We start from the raw sequence: 27,813 nt of genomic DNA, 5'->3' as shown, positions 1-27,813 counted from the left end.
CATGGACATTATTTTTAGTTTTTTTAATTCCTGCCCAGTATGAAAACAGAAGATGATGCCCTGCTGCATGACCTCAGGCTGTTTAATGATCTTCAGGGTCTCGAGGTCTGGGTATTTGTCATGTCATCTCAGCATTTCCCCCACAACAATCATTTCACACTTTTGTAACTCAGAACCGATCTGTCGCTCAAAGATCTCCTCTGTCTCCTATCGTGATCCAGCCAGGCAGGTTTCAACCTTTTCTTCGCTGTGACAAAACAAACTGTTGACTACTCCTGGTCTGTAGGGATCCAAAAGTATTCCACCACCTTCCTGCTTCGGCGCTGAGGGGCCGAGTCAGGTCTCAGGTCTCCTACGAAGGCTGGCAGCTCATCGAAGTGACTCGGACCGAGATCCCTGCCCGTGTGCGGGGCAGAGACCCTGAACATGGTCCTATGAAGACAGTAAGACATCAGAGCGATGCTAAAAGCACGTACTGCAGACGTTTTACGCATAACGTTACCTGGATGAGCTCCTCTCGGGCTCTTCGGGACTGGACTCCGGGGTGATGTATACGGGGTCTCCCTCCTGAACATAATCGTATGACACAAACACTGCTTACTGGTTTAAACACAAAATGAAATGGACCACAGCCACAAATCTTTGCATGTTAACAATTGTAACTCCTACTGTGTGTTCTTCTTATCGCTAAACTCATCACAATAGTCAATGGTATCCGTATTTTCTCACACCGGAAACCAACACCAGAATGCCTTTTTTTTCCCCAGGATGGTGAAGAGAATGTCAGGGTAAGACAGTGTTGGTCGTGTCTTCACCATCCTGAGAAAGAAAAAATGGCTGTTAGGTGACTCATTGTTCAGGCTAGTTTTCCTTTTCCCTGAGTGGGCAGTGAGTGGTTTTATCAATGTTGCCACCGACTTCACAACCGCAGCTGCCAAGTCGTCTCACCGTAAAATTTCTTGGTGTGCCGTCTTGATTTTTAAGGATTTTAACCCTCTGGTCACTTTCTGTCATGCAGAGGAGATAACTCTTGATGTTGGCTTGACACTGTGGGAAAAGCAAACATAAACTAAAACACACACAAGACTCAGACTGGGAAATAAGCTTCAGAGGAGGTAAACATCCGTGGGTGTCAGGGATGCTCTCTCACTGCTTTGCTCTGCCTCAGAGCCTTCAGGTCCTCCTGAGCTCTGAACCTGTCGGCCAGCTCGTGGTGTTTCTCCCTCCAGCTGAGACACTCCGCCATTCGTTCCTGCCTCTCCTTCTCGGCCAGACGCCTCTCGGACTCGGCCTCCCGCTGAGCCTGGTTGGCCTTTTTGCTCTCCTCCTCTGACGCCATCGCTCTGCGCCTCGAATTTATCTCCCTGTAGGCACACAAGGCTGAGCTGACCTCCTAACGTTTCTTGTTTTCACAGACGGACTGCATTCTTGCAAAACCTGTTTTTACTGTTATGTTTTTTTTTCAATTTTATTCTCTTTTTTCCTAATATTGTCTGGAACATATGGTGTGTTTGGATAAATCTATACTAACTAAGCTCATCTGGACTCTGGAATTTTCCTTTGAAGAATCACAAGAAGAATCACGAGTTCACTGATTGACTGACTGCAGAAACCACACATGCTCGTGTCCAAATGGAGGCCAACATGTGTGATTCAATGATGATATACAGCCTTTTAAAATCCACCGTATCAACCCTTAGAATCTGACTTTTATCATTTCTGCTGTTTTCACCTCCTTTGCTGCCTCTTTTTAACTCTTTCTTCTCCACCTCCCTTGTTCGCTCAGGTCGTCAGACCTCCTGAAACGAGCACTGAAAAGTTTGAGCAAGTTCCCTGTGAACACGCATGACAGGAATCAAACTCCAACAAACACCAAGATGACGACTCCTGATAGTTTTCCTGATCTTCTGCATCTTGTCCTTTTGTTGTTTTTATGTTTGTTTGTTTTTGCAGAGTGTGTCTTGACGCCTTTGGGTTTTGTGACACTTTTTGGTTTAAGTGCAGTCGTTCATCTGATCTGATGTTCTTCTGACGTTACAATTCATGCTCCTGGCCTCACACTCAGCAAGAGAAAATGTGCCTCTTCTGTTAACTGAAAAATGAGAGGTGAAGTAGAGATCAACTACTTAATACTTCATTGATGCACTTCTGAGTGACCCAAAGGTTTCAGCCAAATTTTCTGCGAGACTTTAAACACACAGTAGATTTCTGTTGTTAGTGTGATTCATTCTTATGGTGATTAGTTGATTTATTGTTTCCTATCAGGCGGCGTACATTCTCACTCTATTCGTTGTTGATACGAGGCTACAATCAGGTCTGACATTCAACCTCGCTGCGTAGCTCTTCCTACTTTTATCCAAGAAGTGGTGGGAGAACCCAAAACAAGCCTTCTTGAGCGCCCTTGACATTGTTTCAACTTCCCCTCTTAAAGAAGCATTCAGCGCTGCTGGCTGTCTCCTATCAGTTGTCGACGGTTCACATTGTTCTGACTGTGTGCCTGATTAGTTTCAAAAAGCCATTTTTAGTCACCAAAAAACAACAAAGCATGACCCATCTGAATTGGCATTTTTAAACTAAGGAAAGAACTACATAAATTAAGTTTGAGGCCATCTGTGGTTTGAAATTTAGGTTTGGTGTACACCAGGGCTCTATCCTTGGTCCTATTTAGTTTTTCTTGTACTTGTATGCTTACTGTCTGAACTCACTGATTTAATGGTCTGTTTTTCTATAACATTCTTGCAGGTGCAGCTGTAATGTCCGAAAATTAACTTTGGACACACACACTCGGGTTCCCGTGAAATACACCCACCTCTCTTTAATGTGGACATTTTCTTCTGTGATGTGTCTCAGCTTGTGTCGGAGGTCGTCTCTGTCCCCCTCCAGGCTCCTGTTCTCTTGCAGCAGGACCTGTTTCTCTCCAGACACCCGGTCCAGCTTCAGCTTGGTTTCAAAATAATTCTTCTCTGTCTGTGCCAGTAAAAGCTGCAGATCAGTGTGCTACAGAAAGAAATGGAAGATGTCAAATTAATGTTGCAATCCATAACCGAATCGATTCACTCCTCAGGTCGTGTTACTTCTTGCTTATGTGCAACCTGATCCTGGTATACTGATTCTGGTAACAGGGAGAGGGATCTCTGTTGGCTTAAAATACCCCCGAATCAAACTCTGGCTGAAGAGATGTCATCTGCACTTCATTACTCTGCTCGATTAGGGAAATTGTGATGTCTCAGCTTCAGGATTCACCATCGATGTTTCCCCTCAGCCCACGATCTGGAGAAAGTTAAGGGTTTCACACCACGTCACCCCCATCCTGTCATCACTTAGCTGGCTCCAAGTGTGGCGTCTAATCAGTTTCAGTGTATTACTGTTTGTTTTTTAGACCTCCAATAGGAAGGCCCTGTTGGTTTGCTGATGTTTTGAACCAGAGCTGGCATTTCTTTAAACCAAGTGTCCGGTATTCACAGGGTGTTGGATGTGTTTGTTTCAACGCGGTATAATAAATAGGTAATTCCATTTAAACAGATGTAATTCTAATGCTACTTTTCTTTTCTTCACAAGCTAAACAACTAATCACCTTTATACTTTTACTATAAGTCTTTGCCATATTATGAGTACACACAAACGCTTTCCTCGCAGTACTTATGCTGGCAATCAACCCACTCCTACCTGATGTGTAACCCGATGGAGTCAGGGTGGAGCACAAAAGGAGCGTATACACTACACACTGTACTGTGGTTACTAACTGCTGCCTCTAATTATCTCCAACAGGTTGTTTGAGTGTCAGTGATCAGCTGACCATATCTGTGTCAAACTCTGTGTGTGTGTACCTCTTTTTTAAGCTGCTGCAGTTCTTCACTCAGATGGCTCCTGTCAGCCTCCGCTGCTTCTTTGTCCCGCTGGCACCCGAGGGCCCGGGCCTCAGCCGAGGCCCTGCTCTTCTCCGCTTCCCCTCTGGACACCTCGGCCTCGTCTGCAGCTTGTGAGCACAACGTCGCCCTCTGCTGGCTCAGATACAGCTTGTGCTTTAGCTGATGGGTGGCAGAGAGATGGCGCATGCTGTAGTGGTTTGGTCAGGAAACAGAAGAGGCCTGCCTTTGTTTCGAGATGCAACACGAGTCCAACCACTCAGAGTCAGGGTGAGGGTCAGCAGTGAGCTACCAGGTGGCATGAATGGATGCAGGTTAAGGATACGAGGTGAGGTCACCACCAACTATTAAATCAACCCGTTTGAAGGCTGCTATACAGAGCTATGACAAGTTTATTTGTAGAGCGTGTAACATGAACACAGAAATGAAATACACAGTAATGCATGAATAAAACCGGACGGCATGAGGAGTAAAACTTAAACCTAAAAAGGATCAAATATAAAAGTCAAGATTAAAAATCCAGTGTAAAATTAGAAGAAAGTCTAATTTTGATAGAAAAAAGTCTTCAAAAGTCATTTAAAAGAAGATGCTCATGTTCTTTATACCCTTTTGTCTTGTCTCTTGAGTGCTGCACTGTCGGAAACTGAATCCAGTGTTTGAGTGTACCTCTTTGACTTGAGCCTGCAGCTCCTGGTTCAGGTTCCTGAGGTTCCTCATGGTCAGCTCGTTCTCTGTGCGCATCGCGATCCGCTCCATGTGGATCTCATTTGATAAGTACTTGTTTTCTTTTCTCAGATCCTCGCACTCCTGAGAAAAGCTTTCATTATCAGTGACAACATAAAATTTGACAGATTCATTTCAAAGGACACAAGCTCGTGAAATGACGGATTATACAAAATTAACCAAAACAACTTCACGGTGTGCAGTGCTTAGAAACAAAACAGCAACATTTTTTCACGTTTATCACAGCCGATAATACATCTAACCCTCACTTTTACCATTTTAGGTCATACACATGAACATTTAAATGTAGCCTACCTGGACACAAAGTTCATGATAACCTTTGAAATAACAATTGAAGTGCCAGAACTTTGGTTTTATCACACAATCTTCAACAGCAAATGGAGTTTGGCCAGCTCTTTTAAAACTGTAGAGTTCAAATTTCCATTTTTTTTTCTCAAAGCACTTGTCATTGGATTTGTAACTAGTTATCTGATTCATCACTTGTTTGCTCATCCTGACACCTTTACACATTTCTCACTACTTCCACATCAGCTGGTGATCAGGCGATGTGGTCAGAAGCTCCAAAACTGCTTCTAAATGGTTGTCATGTTCTGACCTAAATGACCTCAGTAACGAGATATTTTTTCTTCCAAAGCACGAACTTCAGCAGAAACAGAAACACTTTGCTTGGCAAGACACGCTGCATTGAAGTTAGCCAACGCTGCCTTTAAAAACAGGAGAGCCTCCATATTTGGACAAGGACAGGCTTTTATCACCTCATCTACAAATATTAAACACTTCAGTGGTTTCACCAAACCGGCGCTGTGACAGGACCGTGTGCACAACGGCAGGTGCTACCTATTAGCAACGCTGTGGGACGGATTTCTTACGAAACTCAAGATGTTTGAACTGGCTTCAAACATCACAGTTCATCCACAAACGCAGGTGAGGATGAAGCAGATGACACACATTCACCTGTATGTCAAAGCTAACAGGAACTAGATGTCCCAGTTCAGGATTCCCTATAAACTAACAATAAACTTATATTTTTGCTTTAACGTATCACCATGAAGTAAATGTTGCTTTTACGACGCTGATGGAATAATGAAACCGTCTGTGTTTAGACTGGTTGCCTGTCACTTTCACTTGTGCGGTTCTGTCTGCCACTGGGCACGAAATCTCCGGCGAAAACGAAGGCCGACTAGCGATCCAGTGGCCTGGCGCCATTTCTGTCCGCTTTCATGTCTCTATTACAGACTAAATGAGTAGATGTACTTAGTCTTGGTCTCAGGTTGTTCGTAGTTGCTACTTCAAACAAAATGGAAAGCGATCCGATTGTCTTTTCAGCTGTGGTGCCAACAATAATACCTCTCAGAAATGTTGTCTGTTTCCACTTTAACTAAAATCTGAAAATATGACCGAATGATGGAAAACAGACAGAGCAGAGTTCTCTTTGTAATTGTTACCAGCATCATTTTAGTTGTACTCACCTCTCTTCTATGGATTCTACAGGGTGTGCAGTATTGAATATCCCTGTGAGATTGCTTTAATGTTCCTTTAACATTCCTAAATAAAAGGTTTGTTGTGACTTTTGAACAGTGGACCTCTAAAATGGGAACACAATGTTCGTCCCGCAGGTAGTTAAAACAGAATCTCTGAGGATGCTTCTACAGCCAGATGCCTGATCACAACATACCTCCACTGACCCTCTCGACCTCCTTACCTTCCTCTTTCTGACCAGCTCTCCTTGCAGATGGTTGATCTGGAGGAAGGAGCCATTGGTGCCAATGGCGCTGACCGGCCTGACCACCCGTACAGGCCTCCTGGGCGGCCTGGAGAGACCCTTGACTTCTTCCGCTGTACCGTTCCCAAACTGACTGCGTCTATTCACATTACTGCTGCTCATGGAGAAAGACTTGTACAGGCTGCCATCTAGAGAGGACCTCCCAGCCGTCTGCAGGTCTGTGTGGGATTTGGCTCTCAGCGACATTTCAAATCCAATCCGACGCAGCCTTGTCAAAATGTCTTCTCGCCGCAAGAGGCTGGCGGTTTGGGCTCAGAGTGTGGGCGTGTGATGTGAGTGAAGTTCTCAGTTTCACGTTGAGTTCACGGTGTGGATAATCAGCTGAGCACCATTCATTATTTATAAGGAAACACGATAGGACAAACCTGCATGGAGCAGAGGTGGACAGGCTGTGTTTTGGCATGAGTGCGCAACTGTAGTTTTACATGTAATCCAAATTTTGACATGAAATCTATTTCGTATTTAGTCATGCCACTTGACTCTGATGAGTCAAGAGTATTTCTTTGCTATGCAGTAAGTATGGAAAGACAAATGTGTAATTATTTAGTCATTTGACCCCCTGCCTCCTGTCAGTGTTGGTGCACGACCACAATCCCTCCCCAAACTTAGCTGTGTAGTTTTGTGCCTGACCATAACCAAATCTTAATGGTAGAGGTGGCAGATCAGAGAAGGATCATATTGATTAGTTTTGTAACGGTCATATCCAGCGATAGCGATAGAAACACCAGATCAGGGAAAAAGCTTATATGGGCAACAACAAGTGTCATATTTTGCTGAAATACCTGCAAATATTTTATGAACTTGATCTAAGAAGTTTATGGTGATAAAAATAACGTATTATGCTGTCCTAACTGTTGCGTGATCATTGGAAAACACTGCTCACACTCATTAAAATATTTTTCCACGTTCATAAGGAAGCAAATTAAAAACTTAAATGAATGAAAGGCCTCTCCAGCCTGGCCTCGGGTCTTCCCAGACTCGCAGGTAGCTTGCTCATCCCTCAACTGTTTAGGTGCCCATGAGCAAAGTACTTAAGGCCCAGCTGCTGCACTTGAGCTGTTCAGTGGCTCACAGAGGAGATGATGTAGTGAGCAGCTTTTAGTCATCACGGTCAGCATGGACCTCGAGATACCTCACTTTGGGTCATGACCGAAAGGACGAGATCTCGGACACAAGCGGCTGAAATGAGCTTAGGGATAGGGTGAGGAGCTCTGTCTCCCGGGAGGAGCTCGGAGTAGAGCCGCATTGAGAGGAGCCAATTGAGGTGGCTCAGGCATTTGTTTCGGATGCCCCCAGGATGCCTTCCTGGGGAGATGTTCCAGGCATGCCCCACCGGGAGGAGGCCCCTAGGAAGACCCAGGACATGCTGGAGGGATTATGTCACTCGGCTGGCCTGGGAACGCCTTGGGGTCCACCCTGAAGAGCTGGAAGAAGTGTCTGGGGAGAGGGAAGTCTGGGCATCCCTGCCCAAGCTGCTGCCCCTGCGACCTGGTCCTGGATGAAGTGGAAGAAGATGGATGGATGGATGGATGGTCAGCATGGAGTGAGACATTCCCAGAGAACAATATGTCTGTTAAGTGGTACCTTGAATGTAATTTTATAATTAACAGTAAGAAACTACGTTAACTAAATATACATTTTGTTAAAACTTCATTCCCACTGAGAGAAAGAAAAGAAAAATCGACGTCAAGGATTTTCTGTGTGAAGAAATGTGTAATGGGTTTTGGATGAGTGACCTCAGAAAAACTGTTTCAATCACGGTCTCGTCCTGTCCCTGAGGATGACTTTCTGAAATGATGCTGCGTGAGGGGAACTGTCACACTTATCACTGAATTAAGCTTTTCTCATCCCAGCAGATGAAGTGAGGCTTACACACTTCCTGACCATGGAAGTGTAATCAATTAGCTTCCCCTCCAGCTCCTATCTGCGTCACAGTGGTGAATCCCTTTATTCACAGACTCGTGAAAGTAGGAAGTATTGAACTTCTGCACCGCCGGTTGTTAAAACAGCCGCGCTGCAGGTAAGCGACTGTAAATACTTTGGACCAACAGAGAGGATCCCTCCTCGTGCTAACCGTCCTCCATCACGCCCACGTTCAGGTTTCCAAGCCTTATGCTAAGCTAAGCTACCTGGTTTCTAGCTGTAGGTTCATAACGAACTGACAGATAGGTGTTGATGTTCTCATCTCATACACATGTTTTGCAAAATGTTGCATTGAAATTACAGTTTTGGAATCCTCTGTAAGACTGAGTTTCGATAAAACATAAAACTGAGAGAAACACATTATGTTTCCGTTTGTAATGAGCTTTAGTGGTGCGTGTTACTTGTTATTTAATAAAATTCAAATGAATCAGATTCCAACAGACCAGACGGTAAGCCTGGGGCCCTTGGAGCTTTGGAGCAATTGCCCATTTTGCATAGTTGATACTCTGGACTTGCTTGTTCTGTGTCGTTAATGAGCTGAATGAGTCGTAACACATCTGATTTCACTCAGACTCACACAGTCACTTTAGCTCGGAGGGGGACCCTCTGACATTTGGGCTACCAAAGGCCTTTGTGTGTGACGTGGTGCTTTCAGAGGGCCTCTGGCTACCAGGGCTCCCAGCCCTGCTATAGGAACTCTAATGAATACGGGTGGAGGTGGCGGTCCTCTGACTTTTGACTACCAGAAGCCATGCTGATTATGCTGATTATCTCTTGATGGATTTCGCACAGCAGCAATATAATTTTTGGCGTTTTTAACAATTTTTTTTTAGTGACTGTTACTGGGGGGGGCTCCACGAACGCTTTGCCCAGGGGCCCACATGACCCTTAATCCATCCCTGGCATGTTGTACGTTTCTTTGCCTGAGAAGGACAGCAGCCAGAATATACATTTTTTCATGTATTGTTCATAAAACATAAGTAACATGAAAAATTTCCTTATTTTGTGGTGCAATACCAAAGTTATTGTAATTTCTGCATTCTGCCACTTTTTATCAAATGTACAAGCTCGGTTTGTGGCAAAGACGACATATACCACTTCAATATGCATTAATGTGTTGGTGAGGTCAAATGAAAAGAAGGCGAATTTTGAGGGAGACATGGTTGTTATTACTGTAAAGGAGACGTCAACATGGACTGTAGTGGTGTTTGGGGTGAACGTACCGCAGTGCTGTCAGGGTTATGGGTTTGCTCCTCCATTGACCCACCATGTCTGAACATGCACATGCACGGATCAAAGACGCTATGCCATCGAGCACGACGTCTCTGCTCGCTTCTTTAACGTGTCTCATGGGACGCGCTGTTGTTCCTCCATATTTGAGAGGCATGCGGCCAATGCGGTGCACCACAGACATTACAGAAAAATACCACAGTTTGACAGAGAGCAGGAGAGCATGACAAGAAAAGCAAAAGCGAATAAGAACAGAAACACAGAAACCACAGGGACAATGTGGAGGAAGTTGCCTTTCCGACCAGCCTGTCAGAGCTAACATACCTCTGGATGATAGATGTTGGCAAAGCAGAAAAACCACAAACCACTCAAAGCTATTCAGTGAAATGTATATGGTTTCATTATTTGGCTGTGAGAGCAGCCGTTTGACAAAGGAGCATGAAGCAATCAGTCAGTGTGAGTGATCAGCTCTTTGTGGATGCCAAGAGGAGCTCAGATTATTAACTTCTCTCAGCACACCAGTTAAAGCTAATGTTTCTTGTCATCCTGCTCTAATATTTCCTGAGGCTCCTTGTTTTTTTGTTTTTATTTTTCCACAGTTCAGACTTGAGCATGCTGTATATCTGTGATTTGATAGCCAAAACAACAACGTTTGGATGAGTTTTTGTCGAGGTCTTTCTGCTGTGGATGTGTGTTATCTCATGAAGGGGCACCCAGCAGATCCAACCTTCGCTTCCTGTTTCCTCGTCACATCCACATCACTTTTGTTCTGAGGTTTTTTCCCTCCGCGTTCACTTTATTTCGTTCCTCACCTTGTGCAACTTCAGCGCTTAATATGTTCTTAATAGAAAACATGACAAGATTTTGTTTTTTTACTCAGTTTTTACTTTTGTCTTTTGCAGCATTTCCACTGGCCTCCGGGTCCAATCCGATTAAAGGTAAGCTGTGTGTTTCTCACATGGGTGAAGCTGCACATTCAGACCAAACACTGGGACATTTTATTTTGATAAGTCTAAAGGCAGGAATGTATAACATTTACATTTTATTTTATTTTTTTTAGATATTTCATATTTTCAGGATATTTTGGCTCCAACTTCTGCTCTCTTCTTGGTTGCTTTTCATGTAACTATCAAAAGTTAATTCTGTGGTCACGGTCAGAAAATGCAATGTAAACTCATCACAAGTTAAACGTGAAGAATGTTGATTAGCTATAGTTTGTTGATGTTGTACGCGCAGAGCTGGAGGTTTGTCAGCGGCCTGTTCACTCTAGACTTTAGCGTATTGTACAGTACACTCTGTGAAACAGCAAAATTAACACAAATCATCGTGCTGTTAACAGCGAATATGAGATGTATTGCTTTCAGCTGACACAGATATAAAGATAAGCCTTATAATGTGTGTATTTTTACACAGTGTCAGTCATGCCCCAAAGCCACAGAACTGCTGGAGTCTTCATGCTTATTGAAGGAGGAAGCTACACCTTCAACTTCACCGCTGCCACAGCCGCCTGCCTGTCTCTGAACGTCTCCATGGCGACCAGAGAGCAGATGGAGCGAGCGCTACAGCACGGACTGGAGACGTGCAAGTAAGCCGAAAGCATGTGGTGAGCTTAGCTTAGCCGGCCACAGGGCTACAGACGTCTTCAGCGCCGACTGATGCCGATGAGTTTATCAGAGTGCATGCAGCTCCCTCTAAAGCCACAGCAGGCTTTATGCAACACTGTTCACATTTTTATCATTTTATCTGGGCTTTTATTTACTGCTTTAACAGATATGGATGGACGGCTGAACAGATCGCAGTCATCCCACGAATTAAAGCCGACAAAAACTGTGGAAAAGGCAAAACCGGAGTGGTGACGTGGCTCACAAGCACAGATAAAGAGTTTGCTGTGTTCTGCTTCAACGCGTCAGGTAGTGTTTAGTTACTGCACTGTTTGCTGTATATTCCAGCATATACTCAACGATTATATCACTCGACATACACTATAAGGGCAAAAGTATTAGGACACCTGCCCATCACACCAACAGGGACTTTAATGACGTCTCATCCTAAACACACAGACAGCTTTGCAGCTCTAACAGCTTCCACTCTTCTGTGAAGGCTTTCCACAACATGCTGGAGTGTTTCTGTGGGAATTTGTGCCCATTCATGCAGTAGAGCATTTGTGAGGTCACACACTGATGTTGGACCAAAAGGCCTGGCTCACAATCTCCGTTCCAGTTCATCCCAAAGGTGTTGGATGGGACTCTGTGTTTGAAGCATAGCATTGTCCAAAATGTCTTGGTATGCTGAGGCCTTAAGATTTCCCTTCACTGGAAGTAAAGACAAGTAAATGTATTCTGAACATCAGCTCAAAAACAGAAATATAAATGTAAACCTTTTCTCCCTTTATCACTTGCAGATTCAGAGGAAACTCCAAATACATCAACAGTGAGGCCACAAAGCTCTACGTTCTCCACCACACTGACAGCACCGACTGGCAGCTCAACACCTGCCACACCTGCCACACCTCTGCTCAGACAATCAAGCAAGTCTCCTCCATCGGGAAAGCTCAGAACAACAACAGCCCCTGAACAAACCTCTTTCACCTCAGCTTTAACTCTCCTCTTCAAGACGGCACACTCAACGAGGATTCCCACCACCTCCACCGCTTTCAAGACTTTCTCCACCCCTATTCCTACTTCTCTTTCTCGCCTTATCACCTCAAAACCAGTTGCTGTCAGCTTTGCCCTTTCTACTTCTGTTCATGCCTCCAGTTTCTCTGTTTTCTCTGAGTCAGCTTTGCCGCCACCGGTGAGCCCTGCAAAACCTCTAGGAGGTACATCCCGGTCTTCTTTCATTTTCAGAGTGACATCTTTTGTGGTTGTGATGTTCTTTTGTGTCTCAGTAATATGTTTTTATTTTCATTGTGCTTTCCTGATTTTATCTGAATTAAAATATGTGCCTTACCTGAATGGAAGGCAACCTTATAGCTGCATTGATCAAATGGTGGCCACTAGGGGGCAGAGAAACATGAAACAAACTCATAGATACTCAAAGGAGACTGTAAAACTTGCTTACTTTACTTACTTTCAATACTTTTGCCTCCACAAGGCCAATGCTTCACTCTTCTATCAATAAATGTAGGATAAGGTGTACTGAATTTTGTGGATGTACTTGGATCTGAATTGACGCACAGAGACAATATAAAGATTGTGGTAAACATTTGTTTATTTTCCAGATGTGCCAACAGCACTCATCATTCTTGGCATCATCCTTCTGCTCCTGACAGCAGCAGGCGTCGTGTGGTACTGCAAACTGTGAGTCCTGTCAGCAGACGTTCTGCACTGAAGCACATTTCTCTTCAATAAAACATGTATAATAAAGACCTGGACAGAAAGGGATACTCCAGGTTGGAATGCAGAAGAATAAGAGCTGTCTTCAGCTGACTTCATCCTGGAGGAGAGAAAGTTTTGAAAACATTAACGGCTGAATGAAGAGTTTCATTGTCATCACTAGAGGAAAGTCAAGCACAGCTTTCTTTAATTCTTAACATGTGAAGCTTCATGCTTTTGCACTTGGAGAAAGTAGCTTTTATTTTGTACTCTGTAGCAGGAAGTGGTTTCACAAACTGACACCAGAGAGGAAAATGATCTCAGAGCCTCATTTCTGCTGTCTGTAATCCATGTCTGCTGTGTTTCTAATAAGATTTTTTTCTCTCCTTTGAAAAAGGAACATTTTCACATTTTGGCCTCAGGGACAGCAGAAGGACGACATCGAGACGGAGATGTGGAAGCACACCAACAGTGAGACAGACCTGCACAGTCAACATGAAGGAGGAGAAGAAGAAGAAGAAGAAGAAGAAGACGAATCAGACTGGAAGTACTCCAGTGATATCACGCTGTGTGTGAATCCACACATCAAGACAAACTCTTCAGAGTAGCTTTATGATTTTCTTTCTAAAGTGGATTCAGTAAATTACAGCCACAGTGTTTCATAATGAATTTCAGATTACAGGAAGGTTTACTTTATAAATGTTTTGATTGGTTTATTGTCCTTTTCAAAGTATTTGTAAATATGCACATTCTGAACTTACTTTTACTGGGATTAAAAAGTAGCAATTATTCAAAAATCTTGTTTGCATCTTGTTTTTGAAATCCATTTTTCATCAAATGATTTGTATGTACGTATGAAGAGTGACGCAGTGTAATGTCAGTAAAGCAGCTTATGAAATGTGAGGTTAAACTAAAAACATTTTCATTCATGGGTCTTTAAATGCTGAATATATTAAACTGAACTTTTTACTCCTTTACCCCTAAACAACATCAGGCTGTAAATCGAGCAAGATGCAACAAAGACAACCTGAGGCACAAACTAAGACAAGTCAAACGAGACAGGAAAGCTTGACTGCTCTGATGGCAAATTGCCACTAAAATTTTATTCTCTACTAGATAGATAGAAAGATTGATGACTTTATTCATCCCCGAGGGGAAATTAGGTTGCCATAGCAGTCCGGGTTTTGCACTTGTGTGAAAATAAATAACAGTAAAACAGTATCAGAATATACATTTTTTTCAGAGTGCAAAAGGTGAGAGGCAGATTTAGTCCAGGTGTGTAATCGTGGCTCTGACAGAGGTAGATGAGTTCGAAAGTCTGATGGCAGTGGGTAGGAACCATTTCCTGTATCGTTCCTTAGAGCTATTTTTTCTAATGTGAGTAAAATTATTCTTATGGAATAAGTTGTGATTAACAAGATGTTTTTTTAGAAAAGAAGCTCAGGGCTCAGTCAAATTTTTTTTCTATAAACAGATATTTTAATTGTTAAAAGTTTTTACTCAAGTGCTGTTTTAAAACCCTGATGTTGTCTGACATTAAGCCTCCGCACGGCACGGGGGCGCTAGTGAGCCATTTCCTGATTCATCAGCCGAACAACCATAGCGCAGAAGAAGAAACGGAATCGTGTCACGTTAGCAGACATCTGAATAGGGATGACATCCCTGCAGAAACAGTGCTAAAGCTCCAGGTGCACATTAAAAACGAAACACACCGAAATGCGCCGTCTGGGCTCAGTTCAGCAGAAGATCGCGTGTGTTTTTCAGACGGAAGTGAAGGAAGAACAGTCCCGGAAGCGCGACTGTCAGGTGAGAGTGCAGCTGCAAACACAGCAGCCATTGATTCATAAACAATACGAAGCAGCTGCTGCTGCTAGCGCGGAGTGTGTCCGTGTTTTATCCCGTTAAAAATAAAACCCGTCAGTTTAAATTACACTCAGCGAAGACGGATGATTTCGTTATTCCATAGCTCAGATCGTATTTGTTGTGTTTTCCCATCATCAGGCTGTGTCTAGTAAATGTCGTGCATCCCTTTGAAATATGTTACTAATAAGGCACTGGTTTATAAGTTAAACTCAGTGTATGTGGAATATGTGGATGATTTATTTGTACATAATAAATGTGTGTTTTTTTTTTTTTTTTGTTGTTCTGATTTTATCCGCGTGACACTGACGTCGACGTGACGGTGTTCAGTTGCTTCCGGTGGTGACCGATGTTTCTGTGCGCCTCTGCAGCAGTTTCAGGTTGTTGCCACTGAAAACGTGAACCCAGTAGCCCTGGAGGCGAACGTCCATTGCGCCCTCGCCACAGAGAAACTCGACGGGACATGCTGCTATGTTACGGTTTACAAAGGTGAGAGACACACACACGCAGCGCGCTGTCAGGTACAAATACAACGAGGTAATTATACCTCGTGAGGATTTGTTGCCTTTTCCGCTTCGTAGTGTGAATATGTTGTGAAGTGAATACACGATTGATATCGGTGTCTTGTTTCTGTTTAAAAAGTGACTTGTTGCTCGTCTTTTTGTCCGCAGGGCAGCCTTACCTGTGGGCTCGGCTCGACAGGAAACCCACCAAACAGGCCGAGAAGAGGTTCAAAAAGTATCAGCACTCTCACAGGAGCAGTAAAGGTACCAAAGTACATGTTAATGTGAATGTGGGTAACGATGGGTACAGTGACTTCACGTCTGCTGGCATGTTGGATGAGTTTTGTGTTCCTTCCCAGGTTTCACGTGGAGCGTCGAGGAAGATTTTAAGACGGTGCCAGAGACGTGGACCCCGGCCCACCGAGTCAAACACCAGAACGGCCACCCAGTACCTGACGAGCACGGGCACATCCCAGGTCATAAATCCATCAGAAATGTGGTACATTAGACATTCGTTCACTCCCACCACTCAGTACAGAGAAACCGGTCTTCTTGTTTTCTTTGCTGCACTGGACTCAGGTCACTCTTTATGTAAACTAGTCATGGTAACGTCCAGCAGTGTTGGCAGAAACGGTGATTCCTGTCCCTGTGAACGTTCAGGCTGGGTCCCGGTGGAGAAGGACAACAAACAGTACTGCTGGCACTCTGCCGTGGTGGATCACGAAGCCGGGGCGGCTCTTGTTCTCAGGCCCAGCGCTGACGATGAAGACGTGCTTGAAATCGCAGCGGTTCCTCTGGCACACCTCATGGAACAAACACTGGAGCTCATTGGAACCAACATCAATGGAAACCCCTATGGTAATGTGACGCTCATTTTCCTTTGATACTCCTGTACAGCTGTGTTTTACTGTGGAGCCTTGGGTAGCCTGTACTTCAAAAAGGACCTTTTAAAATTGGCAAGGATCCTCTTACAGTGGACCGGCGGAGTCCAGCAGTACCCAAAGCTATGGCCTCTTTGACTTCAGTGTGTTTAGTTTTCTGCTTCACTGTGCAGATCTTTATTTAAACGTGTAAGAGTGACACACTGTGAATGGCTGAAGTGCCGCGGTCGCAAAGTGTGTTCAATAGCAAAGTTTTCTTGTCCTCACAGGCCTGGGGAGTAAGAAGCAGCCCGTCCACTGCCTGGTGTCACACGGCAGTGTCCGAATCAGAGACCCTCCGCCGGTGGACTTCCAGCAGCTGCGCTCCTGGTTCCAGGAGAGTCCGGAGGGCCGAGTCGAGGGCATCGTCTGGCACTGCAACGATGGCACACTCGTGAAGGTAAGAACACGTGACATGCGGCGTCTGCAGTGCCGATCATCGTGACCGAAGATCTTTGTTTTCGGTTCTTAAAGATGTCTGACTGACTGACTGTTGCGAGCAGTGTGGTGAACACGCAGCTCCTCGTGGACGAGAGGCTCACGCTCGTGGCATATGGAATTATGTTCATGCCACTATTCTGAGCGCGCACAGGGACATTTTGAGCGCGACAAATTTAAATCGAGCGCACAAAACTTATGGTTGAGCAGACAAAAATCGATTCTGTGCTCAAAAAAAGATGTTCCTCCGCGCTAGTGATGGGTAAATGATACCGAAGCTTCGGAGCTCGTGTCACTCTTCCTGAAGCGGAGTGATTCGAAGCGTTGTGTCGGAGCTTGTATCAAAACACCAGTGTCACGTGACCGATGACGTTCGAAGCTTCGTACGTCATCGCTGAATCGCTTCGCGCTTCGTTGCTTCAAAATGTTTCGAGGCTTTTCATTGGCCCATAGTGTGTAGGTGTGTGTCATTGGCTCATGGCATTTCAGTGCATTCTGAGCCAACGACATCTTGACAGGTATGACAAATTTGAATGATTTGGTGCTGCGGAGTTGTATGGCGAAAACTTGTGATTGGCTGCTTCTGCTCCAATCACATCGCAGCACCCACCTGGGACGTTTTACCATGGAGTTTTACGAGACCGCAAGGTGAACCACAGAAAGTCTTAGAGATTGATTTCCCCTCCGCGGTCAGAATCAGAATTCCTTCATTTATCCTGATTAAAGATAACGAGTCTGGTTAAGCTAACAGCAGCTTCTCTGTGTATGCAGCACTGTTTAGAATCCATGTGGCCCAATTTATTTATTTATTTATTTAACAGGGACAAGTGCAATCAAACATAGTTACAAAAAAGCATTGCAGCTGATGCGTTGCATCAGAGGACTTCCGGCTGTTTTTTCTCTTTATTCGGTAACGTTGAATAAAACCATGGGGGCAGCCATGTTGGCGTTCTGTTGACATAACGCGAGTACTCTATTGGTGTAGCACGATCACGTGTCGAACTGTACCACCGCTCGCGAACCAAAATCTTATTACGCGCTGAAGGAACTACTTCTGCATTAAATGGCCCGGCAAAGAGAATCGACTGGATTTTTAGCGGCGACCTTTTCGCTGTTAGCTTAACAATGCGGTCTGAGTAAAACTGTACGGGGCTCAAAGGGCACGTGACCTCGCAATGCATTGTGTGCCGCGGTCGCCATTTTCGCAGGCAGAAGTTTTTTGTTTACATCACGTCGCGTTAGATACGGTGCTGCGAGAGAGAGAGAGAGAGAGAGGACGGAAAACTGGACCGTACCGGGACGAGCTGGACCCTGTTCCAAAGGCTCACTTCCTCTGAAAAAAATAGTAAAATGGGTGGAATCGATCCGCATGAGCACGTTGACTGGACGATGGATATAAATGCTGCGATTGTCCGAAGCTGAGCTTGTCCTCCGTCTCGTCGTTAGTTACTGCACAAGACTGCTTGTGATAAACTTAAAAGACTTTAATACAAAAGTGTTCAGACGTTATTGCTTGAGTAAATGGCACATGGTCTCACAGAGTACTTCTTATGGCTACTTTTTAATATTAAATATAGTTTCGTATGTTCCCACTGAACTACAATGTTTCTTATCAGCATCAGGCATGGTTTTGTTAGCTTGCTTTGTAACGTGCAGGCCCGGTGTTTGTCGCCATAAGAGCAGGTAGCAGGTGAGGTGAGGTTTTCTTGTTCCTGACGTATCAATGACATGTTCAGGGTAAATAGAAATAAGCAGAGGAAGCGATTCATTTTATTTTCAGAAAACCATAGGAATTGAAAATACATGAATAAGATACAGTGTACGATTTATGTTTGCTCAACCATATGTTTTGTTCAACCGTAATTTTTCGTGCTCAGAACTGTGGCATGAATGTAACTCCATAGCGGCGGTGCTGGATGTTAACATTTGCAGTCGCATCCTCTTCGGCTGAGCTGTAACGTCAGCGCGCCTCTCATCCACCAGCCGATTCGCGCTTCCTTCTGCGAGGTGACACATTAAGAAAATAGTTCGCACGTGAAGCTGCAGATAAGACCTGAGCATCGCCTCGAGTCGAGACGTTGCCGTTGAGTTTTTCAAATGTATTTTTCTCCAAAACTCTGCAGCTCACACCAAAATTATCTGGATGATAAACCACTACGGGAAAGAGGAAATTGTTCCATATTTATTTGGGGTGAACGGTCCCTCTAAGCTCTTCCCACGTAGTTTCTGTAATATAAAGAAATATATTATAATAGAACGCACTTAATGAAATGCTTTTAATTGGCTGTAATGTGGTGGAGGGACTTGTGTTGAGTGGCTGTTGTGTCGGTAGGTTCATCGTCATCACCTGGGGCTGAGGTGGCCAGACGGGGGAACGAGCCTGGCCGACAGGTCGGTCGTCGTCCACGTTGACGGGACGACTGGTGAATACGACGACAGCAGGGACTTGTTCACGCGTGTCTCCACACTAAGCGGACGGCGTTTCAGCCGACTGCGGGACATCCAGTTTGACTCGTGAAACACGGGAGGAAAATCGGGCCTTCCGGTTCCTGAAGCTCGAGCTGTGACCCTTTAAGGATTCATCAGTTCGGCGACAGCTGCCACATATTTCCTCCAGTAATCCCAGACGAGTACGAGTCTTACAGCCGGTGACATTTGCTTTGCAGAAAAGTGTAAAGAATGACTGACCAACGAGACATTTTTGACTAAAGCTGTTACAGTTGTTCCATTAGCAAACTGTAAATACGGCAGGTTACTGCTGAACAACCAGAGTTTTAAACCTTTTTACATTGAACTGATTTTGATTTATGACGGGCAGATTACTATGAGAGCTGCTTTATTGACAAATACATACAAGCACAATATGTCTGAACTGTACAAATACAAGGAAATAAATATAACACTTCAACAAGTTACACCACCAAACACAGTTCAGTATTAACGACAAGCAGCTGCCTCACGAAGAAACCACACAAACTACGTCACTTTACTGTTTAAAGGTAAACTTATGATTTCTAAGGAATTCGCTTCAGCAATGTGATCGTAAGGTTTTAAACTGTCCTGTGCTGTAGTACCTAAATGATACTGATTACATTTGATAATGTACAAAGATCTATTTTTAAACCTATTTTTAAAATGATGCTTTGAAGAGTGGTAGGATTTAAACTGTCAAGCTCTGTCTAAACACTAAACTGCTTTAAATCAGAAACAATTCAAGAATGAAAACCTAGCAAACAAGATTACAGATCTGATCAGAGGGGATGCGCGATGTTTCAGTGGCCGACAGATTATTGTTCAGGCATTTTTACACAGCCGGTAAAAGGCTCCTTATGCTCGTAGTGAATTGTTGGGAACAAGCTGAAAACGTCCCCTGTGAAGGCTCAAAGCCTTTCACACAGGAGCTGAGGGCTGTGGGTGACCCTTAATTAACACAGCAGTATGAGAAGTTGTTCCAATGTTTTTGTGGACTAAACGTTTTTGTTTACTCTAGGGTGGATGCAGACTCTCTGCATATTGATCTTATTAGAAAAATAAACTTCATCTAAAAATATATATGAAATGTCCTCTTCACAGTTCTACATTTGTAAGCTTAGTATTAGTCGATTGTGGTGTGTGTTTCAACTACAACAAACGGACAACTGTGAGTTATCAGCCCTGAGATTCCATATGGTCGTCTGTCTACCGATCACACGTCACCTGGCACCGTCTGGTACCTGACGGTTCTCAGCGCGTGACGATACAGACTCGTTTTGGTCCGGACTGAGGGCTGATGCCGAACACCACAGATCTAAGGTGACAGAACAGTCCGACCCGAGTTAACTGATGGACTCCCGGGGCGTTTCGGCCTTCACACCGAACTGATCGCACACCTTCTTCAGCTGTTCCTCCAGCAGGATGTTCTTCTTCACCTCTAACTTGTAGTTATACTTCAAGTCTTCAATCTCATCAAAAAACGTCGGGTCAAAGCTCGCCAGCTCTTTCTTCAGCTTTTCAACCTCAGTTTGAAGTCTGGTTTTGTCCGTTTCGGCTTCCCGCAGAAGGTTTCTGAGCTTCCCGTAGTCTGAGGAAGCGACGAGAGAGACGACTAATGATGAGTTTTGTGTCAACAGTTTACATCACACACAGCGCATTAACTTGTTCTGTCTGGCTACAGTGTCACTGCACACCAGGTTAAAAAGAGTCCAACATGTGCGGCTCTTCACTGTCAGTGTACCGGAAGCTTTTCCAAAGATAAACATGATTTAACCCAAATATGACACCATGACGCCAGCGTTAGCAGAAAGGCCAAATTAATGTCACAGCTTCAAATGCAGATACGAGTGTGTTTGAAACCCTCACCCGGTTTAGATGTCGTTTCGCCGTATCGCTCGCTGTACTCGTTCAGCCTTTGTTTCAGTTCTGTGTTCTCCTTCTGCAGCTCAGCGTTCGCCAGTCTGAACACGAGATAAAAAAACATGCAGACTTTGCTTGCATAATCCAGAAAGTGCATGTAAGACAAACAAGGGACATCAATGCCATCCACCGTCTAATCACTGCTAAACCTTTAAGGTTTGCTTGCATTAATTTGGTCTTGTGTCAGACTCTTGGCATCGTTCAAGTCTTAGTGTTTGCTTGATTAGTACATTATCACTGTTAAAACTATTAATTAGTAACGCTGGACAAACCTCACTGCCTGGAAGTCTTTGGCGAATCCTTCTCCTGTCTTTGCAGCGGTTGGAAATCTTTTTAACATGTCGACCTAAGAAAAGACGAACTCATAGTAAACAATTTAAATGCATGAAAAAAGTTTTCACAAGCTGGACGGCAAAACCAGCAATACAACCGAAATGCCAGACTACAAACTCAAGCCAAGTCACTAATCATTTGGGCTGAATTCAGAATTTGGATACAAAGATTTGATGTTTATTTTTTACCCACTTCACTACCATATCAGCCCACGTGGGTTTCATGTTTTACCTGTAAGCAGCAGTAAAAGTTACATTTTGAAATGAATCCGTGGTTCACATGTGCGCTGAACAACAGTGTGGGGACCACTCATGGGAGGAGTAGGATCCAGGGATCAGGGATCCAGGGATCCAGGGAGCTTTGGAGCTGGACTTAAAGGGACTAAAAGTCTGCTGTCGGATCTGATGATTACTTTTTAAGCTTTCTGAAAGTACCGTATTGAGTTAGTGGAGCACTTGAATAATCTACTTGCAAAAACACCCACCTGAGTATCAAACTAATGTCATTATTGTTAGAGCACTTTGGTAAAAAGGTGCTTCAATCATTGATTATACTTGATGTAAGCCTGAGGCCAAATCACAAATGCAATAACCCAGTCCAGTCCCTCAGTAGCTCAGACAGCAAACCAAGAAGAGTCAAGACGGTACTCAAAGGTTCTGATTAGGCCCAATAGTGAGTTAGCCTCCACCTGACTGCGGATATTAAATTAAGCTGTAATCCAGTACCTGGTCTTCAAGTTGCCGGATGCTTATCTGAGCTCTCTCCTCACGCTCGTTCACCTCCTTCAGCCGTTGTTTGAGCTCCGACAGACTGGACGTCTTCTGGGAGAGCTCCTTCTCCAGCTCCTGCATCTTGTTCTCAAACATTCTGCAGATGTTAAAATTTAAAGTTTAAATCTGTTCTGGAACCCCACCCATACAAGACCTTAATGAATTGGATTAAAAAAAAAATAGTAGATCGCTGACCTCGTTAGCACAGAGGCCTTCCAGGTCTTACTGTCCGCCCCCTCTGTGACGGGTCTGGATAGAGCTGCCCTCAGCCTGTGCTTGGTTTCTTCCAGCTCCGCCTCGAGCTTCTCGTTGGTCACCTCCAGACTCGCCTTGGTCACTCTCAGCCTCTCGACAGATTCCATCTCCTGTTGCACATTAAGAAATACGAGTAAGAAAATATGCAGTCGGGGGTTTTATTGTTAAGAAATCCATGCTGAGTTGTGGAACTTGTGGAAAGTTTGTGGAAAACGAGACAACTGCAAGAATTTGAGCACAAGGATAATAACCAAGATGGATGTTTATTTCATCTTGAGCTTAGAAGGAAAAAGACATAAACGTGACTCTGATGCAGGCAGAATTTGGAGGCACAGCCTCTTTCACTGCAGCGTAGCATTGAGTAGATTGATAAGCTGAATCTCATTACTAGCAGGGTGGCCTTCCTTCATCTTAAAAAGAGAAAGAGGCTGCCTGACGAAAGAAAAGGAGAACGAGTTGGTAAAACGGGCTTGTAGAGAAGCAATAGTAAAATAAAAATAAAAAACATTCCTATCCAGTAATAACCCCAAACTGTTTGTATTTTCAGTAGTTAACTACACAAAAATGGCAATAAACTTGAATTACTACGCAGATATGAATGTAGATAAACTACCAGCAAACTACTGCAAAATGCAGTTAAGCTACTGATTTAATTACATGTAGTTCACTACTGCCCATCACTGCTCACTACAAACATACACTGGATGTAGCTACCCGTTTAATCTCCTTGCGCAGACGTTCATTTTCCATCACGATTTTCTCCAGTCCTTTAGTTTTAGATTCAAGTTTGGAACTCAGCTCAGCTTCACTTTGACTCTTGAGTTTTTCATAGTCAGCCTTCAGAAGAAGAAAAAAAAAAAACAGGTGACAGCTGCAGTAACAGAACAGAGATGTTAAAAAAACATGTTCAAACGAATGAATTTGACATGTAAGAAGAGACGACGTCAAAAACCTTTATCTTGACATTTTCTTGCTCCAAGGCAGTGAGCTTGTCTTGATTGGCTGCTGTGCTGGATTTCTTCAGCATCTCATTTTCTCTCTGCACCCTCTCCACGACCTTCTTCATCAGCCCGATGGTCTTCTCAAGCTCAGGTACTGTTTTACCACTGTAACCAGCCTGATGGGGAACACATTACAGCTGCAGTTTCTGCCATCCGATTCAGTTTCTTTGTTTAATCACTTTGGGGAAAAACTCGGTTGTACAGAGAGAACTCGGGTGACTTTAGGTGACATACCCCACGTACATGGGCCAGCTTTTTCTCCATTTCTGCCTTTTCCTTTTTCAACACGCTGCACATTTCTTTAAGGTCCGCAACTTGGTTCTGTAACAAGAGAAAAAAAACCCAAAAGAAATATGAGCTAAAGGAACATTTGCTCTTACATAAATCAACCAGGACTTAGGCAAAGCTGAGTGAGCTGAGGCAAAAAGATGATCAATTTAGACAAATATTGTCAGTCAAAAGAAATGACTCGAGCTCTCATTGATAGACAGACTTTTCATATTTTCCATTTCTGGCCAAGACTAGACTCTTATGTCTACATATGAAGCTTTCATGTAGCTTATCACAGCCTGCCAACACCTGGGGAAAAAAAAAACACTTTATTAATAAACTAATCATCTCCTGACTCCACTGTCATATTTACTGCACATGTACAGACATGAGACTGGTATTCATGTTCCCATCTAACTCTTAGCAAGAAAGTACATAAACATATTCCCCATAATTTTTGCTCATGTCATTATCCACCTGCTGTTCATTTGCAGTTTTTCACCAACTTGCACGATACTCCACCCTGCACTACCTCACTTTTAGACTACCTCCAGAAACATATTTATTTTACTTATCTTATTTTATTTTGTGTTACCTTATTTTATTTTATTTTTATTTTATTCTTCTATTATAAGTTACTTGTTACGTTCTATGTATGCACCAATCACCAAGACAAATTCCTAGTAATGTGAAACCTCTTCACTTACAATGGCAATAACGTCTTTCTGATTCTGATAATAAAAAAAACTTTAACATGTCTGACAGTCATCGTAACACAGCGTAACGACCACTTCACCATTTAGCCGATGTGTACCTTGAGTCTCGGTAAGTCTTTGTTGCTCTGCTCCAGCTGAAAGCGCAGCTCCAGGTTCTCAGAGGCCAGCTTCAGATTTTCTTTTTGGAGATCCTGATCTCTCTGAGAGGGGGTGCTAGTGCCGCGTCCTGAAGTCTATGCAAAGTCAAAGGCACCACATTAGCCACGGGTTGTACCACTGCAGTGGAGGAAAACATTGCATCTTCACAAGCAAAAGCTCTAAGGGGATCATTTATAAATGCGACCGTCTCTCTTTACGCACAACCGTGGAAACCTTTAGTCCATAACGGACAATGCAGAGGGAAACACCAACACACTAACAAGCCACTTACTACTCCTGTTTGCTCTGCCACATCTACCGCAACGCTATCACAGCACTACCACTTCAGCTGGGAGACTATAGAAGCCTGCAGTACCTTCAGATATCTAAGAGATCTGCCTTCTCTTTTTTGTGCACGATAATCCCTTGTTCTACTGATACACCTCTCTGGGGGTTTGCTCAATATGGAGTCCACATCTGGTTCTGCTGAGGAGGACTTTTCTGGATTATCCTCCGCTGTTGCCTCCTTTGTAGTCCCAACCACTTCATCTTTCAGAACAATTTGCTCCTCAGTGTCTTCTGGCTTTTTTCCAATTCCCACATAATCACCTTCCATATTCCCATCACCTAGTTCACCAACATTCTCTTCAGTCATTGTTTCACACGTTTGCCCAGCGTCTGCAGCCATGGCTGGCACAGACTGTGATGGTCTTTCTGCTGGGTCATCGGGCTCACAGTCACTTCCTTTTATGGACTGTGGTACCTCCTGTTCTTCAACATGAACTTGAGAACCATCTGTGACATCTTGTGAACATTCTAAAACATCAGCTTCTGTGTCACCTTTTCTCGCATCATCTTCTCTGTTCACATTTATTTCATCTGCTGCGTTTTCAACACTCGGACTCAATCGCTCTACCTCAGCGCAAACATCCTCTTTCGCATCAAAGCTGGTTTGAGTTTTTCTATCTATCTGGATTTGCTCTGGTTCCATCTTTTGGTCAGCAGGATCTCCAACAGCTTCAGGGCTAACGAGGTGCATGTGATATTCTGTAGGATGAGGTGCCATATTCCCTTTGCATGGTTCATCCTCAATGTCAAAAGTGAGAGAAATCCCTCTCAAAGCACGTGAGGAGCGTCCTCCCTTCACAGGTAATGAGTCAGATTAAATCCAGAGAGGAAGGAGGCACATGAGGAAAAGAGTAAAGAATGGGAAATGGAGAGATAAAAGAAGAGATAAACGTTTTTCATCTTCAAATTGCTTGTTTTGTCTGACCAACAGTTGAAGATCTAAAACATTAACTTTAAAACTATATAAAACACAGAAAAACAGCAAATTGTCTTATCTGAGAAGCTGACAGGAATTAAATTAAATAAATGCTTTTTTCCAAACAGTGCCTGTAACACAGTAACAGCAGCCTACCAGAAAAGTCATTGAACGCTATCTTCATCTTCCTCCTGCGCACTGAAACCACTAAAGCCGTCTTCTTCAGTGTCGGAATTGAACAGCCTCAGAATTACTTTGTCACACACTTTCAATGCCACTTTGAAGTGCAAAATGCCTGTTTAATTTAATTCAAACAGTTTCATTGGTCCACTATGACCTGTTCGGTAATTTCATTGGTCTGATGTGACGAGGCTAAATGTATTGGCAAATACAAAAAAACCCCATAAATTAGCAACATCTATTGTTTAAGCCGCAGGGTTCAAAGCGTGTGGAAAAAAGTAGCGGCTTATAGTCTGGAAATGACGGTATTGGAAAAACAAATTTTGTATTAACTGAAAAATAACCACTTTTCTCCAGGACGTATTTATGTTGCTATGTGAATTAGCAGACAGTCACCATGTTGTGCGTGTTGCTGATCACTCACAGAGGGCCTTGATGAAGGCTCTTTGGATATCTGGCTCTCTAAGGAGTGGAGTCTCTCCTCCAGGTAGCGGTTCCTCAGGGTCAGGTTCTCCATGGCGTCATCTCGAGGTAAGGCCTGTTGCTCTCTGAAGTTCAACAAGAAAATAAAAGCCTGGTCAGGATCATATGACCCATTCATGAGCCTCATCAGCATCTTTTTGTGTAGAATACGAAGTATGCAGCACCGCCTATTGCCTCTTCATGAAACATGCTTCATAAATCAATCATTATTATTATTATTATGTAAACTCAAATGCGCCTCCTGTTCATGGGCCTCTAAAAATAAGACATAAAATTGGCACATTTTGAACAACAGCACAGAATTTTAAAGAAGTTACTTTATGGTGAGGATCTGTGTCTCCAGATCCGAGTTCTTCTTCTTCAGCTCCTCCATCTCCTTCTCCATTTGAGTGGATCGCACTCCCACCACCTGAGGGGCTGTCACACCTCGAGCCTTCAGCTTTTTCTGCAGTGCAGTCTTCTCTTGCTCCAGTCTGCATATGCACAAAAGCACATAGTGGAAATGGAAGGGACAGAAGTGTAAAAACTGGCTGACATGTTCATGTTAGCTTTCCATAGCCTCTCTGAATTCTGTCACCACATGTATAATTTCCTGACAGAACAACACAGGGAAGTACATATATGTAAATGTGTATACACTGTATATAGTGAGCTAACAGGCACTTTTAAGTGCAGTTTTAAGTTAGGATGGGATACTTCTAAAACAGCTAAACCCTTCACCTTCTCCTCTTGACAGCTATAAATTCTTGGTATTACTAGAGCTGACATTCCAAGTTTCCAGCTGCATCTTTAAGTTGAAGTAACTCATGTCATGTGTGGGATCAAAGAACGCTTTTTAAACCATCTAGCATCATGAGCATGAAGTACACACTGACCTGCCATATAGGTCTTTAAGAGTGCTGAGATGTTTTGACAGTGATTCATTCTCTCGTTCCTTCTCCTTCAGTGAAATCTTCACCTTTTCCATCTTGGCATGCCATTTCTTGCCCTCCTCCCAGCGCACCATTTCGTCTTTGGCCTGTCAACATGCAATGAATGATAATAATGCTACATCAATCATCAATACATCATCTACATCAATAACATCAATCATGATGAAATGGTAGCATATTACAGTAGATGCAATATAAAATGTTTAAAGTTGACTCAGTTGATGTTCAAACCTTTCTGTGATCGTCTTTAACGTCCGTTGTTTCTGTTCTTTTCTCCAAGTCGGACTCCAGCCTCCTGATCTTCTTTTGCAGATTCTCAGTGGTTGGCCCCTTCCCATCTGACTGATTCTATTTGGCAAATACATAAAAGAAAGCGCGCAGTGGAGATTGCTAGTGGCTTATCGTTAAGATGTTAATGATACCACATATCAATTCAGTACCTGATGCTGAGTGCACCACTCAAAAGCTTAACAAGAACAGCAGCAACAAAAAGCTCCA

At 43.6% G+C, this 27,813-nt stretch overlaps 4 protein-coding genes across 7 annotated transcripts in view; 2 read left to right on the top strand and 2 right to left on the bottom strand.

The window, feature by feature from the left end:
- Positions 1 to 28: 28 nt before the first annotated feature.
- On the bottom strand, positions 29 to 4,778 carry LOC124061813 (trichohyalin). The gene is made up of 7 exons (XM_046394068.1): positions 4,533 to 4,778; positions 3,828 to 4,028; positions 2,810 to 2,997; positions 1,151 to 1,364; positions 949 to 1,047; positions 503 to 567; positions 29 to 432 (listed from the first exon to the last, which is right to left on the bottom strand). Exons 1-7 carry the CDS (start codon positions 4,620 to 4,622, stop codon positions 270 to 272), a joined length of 1,020 nt encoding a protein of 339 aa, XP_046250024.1. The 5' UTR covers positions 4,623 to 4,778; the 3' UTR covers positions 29 to 269.
- A 596-nt stretch (positions 4,779 to 5,374) lies between these two features.
- On the top strand, positions 5,375 to 13,818 carry lyve1b (lymphatic vessel endothelial hyaluronic receptor 1b). 2 transcript variants are annotated; one of them, XM_046394067.1, is made up of 7 exons: positions 5,375 to 6,549; positions 10,449 to 10,484; positions 10,960 to 11,131; positions 11,317 to 11,456; positions 11,948 to 12,364; positions 12,767 to 12,845; positions 13,258 to 13,818. In XM_046394067.1, exons 3-7 carry the CDS (start codon positions 10,968 to 10,970, stop codon positions 13,466 to 13,468), a joined length of 1,011 nt encoding a protein of 336 aa, XP_046250023.1. In that variant the 5' UTR covers positions 5,375 to 6,549; positions 10,449 to 10,484; positions 10,960 to 10,967; the 3' UTR covers positions 13,469 to 13,818. The 2 variants fall into 2 exon arrangements, with proteins under 2 accessions (XP_046250023.1, XP_046250022.1); XM_046394066.1 differs by lacking the exon at positions 5,375 to 6,549 and having other exon boundaries at positions 10,151 to 10,484.
- Positions 13,819 to 14,447: 629 nt separating this feature from the next.
- On the top strand, positions 14,448 to 19,347 carry c7h12orf29 (chromosome 7 C12orf29 homolog). Of its 2 annotated transcripts, none has more exons than XM_046395182.1 (7): positions 14,448 to 14,666; positions 15,095 to 15,209; positions 15,392 to 15,487; positions 15,583 to 15,699; positions 15,884 to 16,081; positions 16,374 to 16,543; positions 18,914 to 19,347. In XM_046395182.1, exons 1-7 carry the CDS (start codon positions 14,577 to 14,579, stop codon positions 19,097 to 19,099), a joined length of 972 nt encoding a protein of 323 aa, XP_046251138.1. In that variant the 5' UTR covers positions 14,448 to 14,576; the 3' UTR covers positions 19,100 to 19,347. The 2 variants fall into 2 exon arrangements, with proteins under 2 accessions (XP_046251138.1, XP_046251137.1); XM_046395181.1 differs by having other exon boundaries at positions 14,449 to 14,666; positions 15,092 to 15,209.
- A 53-nt stretch (positions 19,348 to 19,400) lies between these two features.
- cep290 (centrosomal protein 290) overlaps positions 19,401 to 27,813 on the bottom strand; it is a 34,633-nt gene continuing 26,220 nt past the window's right edge. Inside the window, exons 39-51 of one of the 2 annotated variants that reach the window (XM_046395178.1) lie at positions 27,547 to 27,663; positions 27,259 to 27,401; positions 26,701 to 26,856; positions 26,325 to 26,448; positions 24,417 to 24,551; positions 23,576 to 23,653; positions 23,284 to 23,448; positions 23,046 to 23,168; positions 22,272 to 22,441; positions 22,032 to 22,173; positions 21,246 to 21,319; positions 20,920 to 21,014; positions 19,401 to 20,641 (exon numbers count right to left, since the gene is read on the bottom strand). In XM_046395178.1, coding sequence (XP_046251134.1) covers positions 20,397 to 20,641; positions 20,920 to 21,014; positions 21,246 to 21,319; positions 22,032 to 22,173; positions 22,272 to 22,441; positions 23,046 to 23,168; positions 23,284 to 23,448; positions 23,576 to 23,653; positions 24,417 to 24,551; positions 26,325 to 26,448; positions 26,701 to 26,856; positions 27,259 to 27,401; positions 27,547 to 27,663 — 1,767 coding nt within the window. In that variant the 3' untranslated portion in view covers positions 19,401 to 20,396. Of the gene's footprint in view, positions 20,642 to 20,919; positions 21,015 to 21,245; positions 21,320 to 22,031; positions 22,174 to 22,271; positions 22,442 to 23,045; positions 23,169 to 23,283; positions 23,449 to 23,566; positions 23,654 to 24,416; positions 24,552 to 26,324; positions 26,449 to 26,700; positions 26,857 to 27,258; positions 27,402 to 27,546; positions 27,664 to 27,813 lie in introns of both variants that reach the window. The other variant, XM_046395177.1, reaches the window with a different exon arrangement.

This window comes from Scatophagus argus, chromosome 7, assembly GCF_020382885.2.
Source record: "Scatophagus argus isolate fScaArg1 chromosome 7, fScaArg1.pri, whole genome shotgun sequence".
Taxonomy (NCBI): Eukaryota; Metazoa; Chordata; class Actinopteri; family Scatophagidae; genus Scatophagus; species Scatophagus argus.
Note: the sequence above shows the minus strand (reverse complement) of the source record. Positions and strands in the feature narration are given on the sequence as shown.